Below are 5025 nucleotides of genomic sequence, written 5' to 3' on the forward strand. Positions count from 1 at the left end.
TTTTCTCTTCAAAATTTAGGTACCTTTATTGCCTTCTTCCTTGAGCAATCTATGACAAGATTTGCATCATCTTTAATAATATCCCATAGCCTTTTGATAATCACTTGCCCTACTTATGATTTTTCATTAACCTCCCTTTTTGCTTCCTCAAGAAAATGCAATTTAACTAAATATCCTAGTTATAACAACCCAAGAATTTGATGACATTCTTAGATCATACCACCAATCAATACCTAGACATCTTAAGATTGTCATTGTTACAACATTTTTAACCTTATCAAGCTCCTAATACTACCTAGCATACACATTATTTGTCTCCCTCATGTGCCTTCGAGACCATACGAAGCCCTACTTACTATTCACCACATTCATCATCATTATATAATACTTTCCTTCCCATTAGAGATATGTGTATACTTAGTTAAGTTTGCTTCTCATTATTCACAATAAAGGCAAATCCCCATGTGGTTGCTTAGCTTATTTTGGTTAATAAACACTACATATTTTCTAGGGAGCAATTTGTGGAGTTGGTGGCCCCATGCATATTATCTTAAATAATATTTTTAAATAAAATCATAAATAATAATTGTTACAAATAAAATTTGGAAAAAAAATTGGGAGGTAAATAGAAAGGAGGGAAAGAAATTTGTGAAGCCACATGTCATTTTTTCACAATTTTAATTTTAGAAATTTGTAGAACCACATCATTTTTTCTATTTTAATTTTCCATGGGAATGCTATAACTACTTAAATTTAAAGTAAATAAAAAATACACTTAAACAGCAATATAGGAACATGAAGTTATTTTCAATTCCTAAGCCATAACTGCTCCACAAAAAATAGAAAAAGATTACAATTTATCCTTTTCCTATAAACAAGGACACTCCAATTGCTTGAATTAATTAAAAAATACACTTAAAACAACAACATGAAGACATAGGATAAGATGTATCTAATCATAATGTAGATGTAATAGATGGTAAGATTATAAAGTAGAATGAAAAAGGTATTCAAGAAGCTATGTAAAGTTTTAGGGGAAAAAAAAAAAAAAAAGTGCCCAAGAAGCTTGTATAAAGTTTAGCAATAGAGGATGCCTTTACATATAAAACAAAACAAAATCAACATACATGTAGATATCAAAGTTTTAAAATATATACTAATTGTCAACTAGTAAAATAACACAAATTTATAACATTCATCACATTTTTAAAAAAAAATTACATACAAAAATAAACTAAAATAATAGTTAAAATAAAATTTAAACAGAAAATTAAAATATAACAATTATATATATATATATCTATCTATCTATATATGAGATTAAAAATGCTTGCCCATTAAAAAAATAATTTATGAAATTAATTTGATTTTTATAAACACACTCAATGGCCCTTCATATACTATAAAGATCAAAAACTAAAGTAAAACTACTGTGCCTGATGATAAGTCTAGTGCACTCCAATCAAACATCATCACAAGTATCCTACAATTGAACGTGACCGTATCCAATCTCATCGGGCTTTCAATTCAAGACACCAAGTCTACCATATCACGTTTAATTGTAGGTTTTAATTTCAATATCTCACCAATATTTCACTGTACGTTTACCTAAAACTTTCAGAATCTAGTGCGGCACAATGTTTTAAAAAAATCTAATATAAGATAATCAAATACCTTATAAACATTCAAAACATAATTTGAATTGAAAATTACAGAAAATAAATCGAATTGTCAGAACTTCTAAATACCATAATTATAGGATTAATTAAACTTTAAATTATTATTCTCTAATTGACCTAAAGTTTCAAAATTACTGATTTATACTGTTACAGTCAGAACAAGAAATGCCTCGACAAACTTCTTTTTGTCCACACATCCTAAAACTTTATCTTCACAAGTTAGAAAACCAATCAAATTTTTAATACTGTTGTATGCATATGCAAGCACAAATCTGTATAATCTGTGTGCATATTCAAATCAATTTTTTTCTCAATGACAGGAGCCTCGGAGAAAACTAAAACCAACTTACAAGGTGAATATATTATTACCATTTCTACATTAAAGGCTTTCACTAAAATTTAGCAAACAATCAGTAACCTCCATTTCCCGCCAGTTCTGACAGAATTCATATTGGGAAGCTGTTACGTTGCGAAGCTCTCTCATATTGTACATCTCATTTGGAAAGTTCAGCTGTTTCACCGTGTTTTCTAGTCCAATTTGCATCCAGAAAATCCAGTACTAAATCGCCTCATTCGGCACCTCTCTAAACCCCCTTTTCTATGATTGAATTTCATTGGAATTGCCAGATCCAACCAAAACGAGCAGATCCAAGGTCAAACTAATAAATTCAGAGGACATGGCTGGAAAGCTCAACAAGATCGCTGAGAAAAATAGCGAATCCCCTCATAAAAACGACCTCGATTAATGAAGGGCAACAAAACACTAGCTTTCCGAGAGACTATAAATCGTTCGTTGTGTTGAAGGATTTAATATTCATTTAAAAGATGCTGGAAAGCCCAGAAAGATGACTCAGAAAAATGGCGATCCCTCATTTTAAAAAAAACACCATTGATTAATGAATGTCAGTTAAAACAGTAGCTTTCTGACACTACATTTTGTTTGTTGTGCTGAAGGATTTGATAAGCAATCACTTTTGTTACCCTACTGTACTAATCCGTTGAAAACCTTATTCAACTAAAAATAACAATATTTCCATTTTCGAATGACGAATTCCATTCAACAAGAATTTCACAAAATCCAATAAGATAATCATCCGGCATAACAACAGAGGAGAGGCTATTCGTCGAAGCAAGGATCCTTACACGGAAAAAACTAGCAGTACAAAACCTCAATCAAAATAATCAAAATACACATACACAGATGCGAAACCCTTACACAATTTCGAAAATCTTCAAGCAAATCCCCAAAATACATTATTCCTTGAATTTTAAAGAAACAAAATAAAGAAGCATTATCCATTAAGCTAATCATCCACAATATTTATTAAATTTTTGCGCAAGAGGCTTGCGCATACAAGTATCCAACATTCGATTGCTTAAAGCTAAAACACTTATAAAAAGAATACAGTCACTGGCAGCCAATAATGGCACCAAACCCTATTAACCGACCAAACAGAAACCCTAACTAAAAACAGACAATAAATTATGCACTGGTAAATTTAGTCACAGCTTTTGTACCCTCGGATACTGCGTGTTTTGCGAGCTCCCCAGGAAGAGCGAGCCTCACAGCCGTCTGAATTTCCCGGGAAGTAATGGTAGGCTTCTTGTTGTAACGAGCCAATCTAGCCGCCTCACTAGCCAGTTTCTCAAAAATATCGTTGATGAAACTGTTCATTATTCCCATAGCCTTGCTGGAGATTCCAATATCAGGGTGCACCTGCTTCAAAACCTTGAACAGATAGATCTTATAGGTCTCACTACTCTTCTTATGCTTCTTCTTACCCTTCTTATCTCCGGCCTCTTTTGGGACCTTCTTTTCAGCCTTTGCAGCCTTTTTCTTCTCCGCTGCAGGGGATTTCTCAGCCGCCGGCTTCTTCTCTGCAATCGGCTTCTTCTCTGCCTTGGGTGCCATCTCTAAGCTTTACAGATCACGGTTTCGAATCCTGCAAACACAAACCTAAACAGAGCCAAAGAAAATGCGATCAGAATAATCGATGAGAAGAAGTGGACTTACTATATTATATAAGGAAGAATTTTGCTTTCTTATTGGGTAATCGGTTGTGCCACGGATTGCCAATTTTAATTCAATCGTGGCCGTCCGTTGAGATATTGATCGAGATATTGGTACATGTTCAACGAGAGTTGTATAGCTAGCTATGTGCTTGTGAATATTTTGGACCACGCAAATATAATTGATTCGAATAACACATCGAAATCTTTTTTAAAGGCAATTTTACTTAATTGATTTTTAAGGCAAAGAAATGAGTAGGAATGAGACTTTTTTTATTGTTTTATTAATAAAAAATAGGATATGATGACTATGAGTATCCCAAAATTTATTTCTTTTCAATTGTTATTATGAATTTATAAAAGGGTGGGATGACTTTAAGTTGAGAAAATTAATTCTAGATTTATTTGAGAATTTTGTTTCTTCTTGTTTTTTTTAATTAATTAATAATAAAATTCAAAAAAAAATTAATTAATTATAGAAAGTTTATAATGGATTATTTGTCATTTGTTTTATATTGTTTTGAGATTTGGGTTTTTTAAACAAATGAGCATGTGATATTTATTATAAAACATATATGTCTTATATTTGGTGGTTATTTGTATTTTTTATAAGAAATAATAAAAACTTTGGGAATATTATATGAGAAGGAAGATTTTGTACTGAGCATCAAAAATTAGATAGAATTGATCTAATAAGAGGTGAGGAAGGTGAGTTTTATGTAATGATTGCCAAATTCTTTGTGTGTTGGATGGGACGAGATTTTCTCGTGCAAGGTAGCTATTTAATGAATATAAGTGTTTGACAATACAAGGTTGGTTTAAGGGAAGTCTTTCATTCATCTCTTTCAATATGTTTTCTTGATGGCAAATTCTTTGGATGCTAGATGGCATCTAATATATGAGGATTTGTGTGGGAGGTATCGTAATCTTGTAGAGGTGGTTGAGAATGTCTTTATGAAAACAGAAGGCAAAATGAGGTAGGAAGTGATAGGTCTCGAGTGGATAGACACAATTGCAAAATTTATGGCATCTTATAGCAAGCAATAAAAAACCTTAATCTTAAGCATTGGGTGGTTCACATTTGGGAGTTGGCAGGTAGACTAGAGTAAAAAATAAACAATATTAAACATAATGTAAGATAAAAGAGGCAAAAATAACAATTCATCATAACACGAAGATCTAATGTGGTTCATCCAAAAAGCTATATCCATAGAGAAACAATCATCCACTTTCTTTTTATTATCTAATGAAGAGCAAATTACAATGTGATGGTATTTCATATTTTATCGCCACTTATTTATCAAGCCCTTTTTTGTAGTTTACAAAGGTCGGTTTA

The 5025-nt window shown here is 31.9% G+C and overlaps 1 protein-coding gene across 1 annotated transcript; it reads right to left on the reverse strand.

Annotated features, from left to right (window-relative positions):
* Positions 1 to 2978: 2978 nt before the first annotated feature.
* On the reverse strand, positions 2979 to 3684 carry LOC131857376 (histone H2B.3-like). The gene has a single exon (XM_059209856.1). The coding sequence runs from the start codon at positions 3589 to 3591 to the stop codon at positions 3163 to 3165; it is 429 nt and encodes a 142-aa protein (XP_059065839.1). The 5' UTR covers positions 3592 to 3684; the 3' UTR covers positions 2979 to 3162.
* Between the last annotated feature and the right edge of the window lie 1341 nt (positions 3685 to 5025).

Source organism: Cryptomeria japonica, chromosome 8, assembly GCF_030272615.1.
Source record: "Cryptomeria japonica chromosome 8, Sugi_1.0, whole genome shotgun sequence".
NCBI lineage: Eukaryota > Viridiplantae > Streptophyta > Pinopsida > Cupressales > Cupressaceae > Cryptomeria > Cryptomeria japonica.

Excerpts from the sequence above, each read along its gene's own strand:
- LOC131857376 (XM_059209856.1), bottom strand. The coding sequence starts at position 3,591 with ATGGCACCCAAGGCAGAGAAGAAGCCGATTGCAGAGAAGAAGCCGGCG.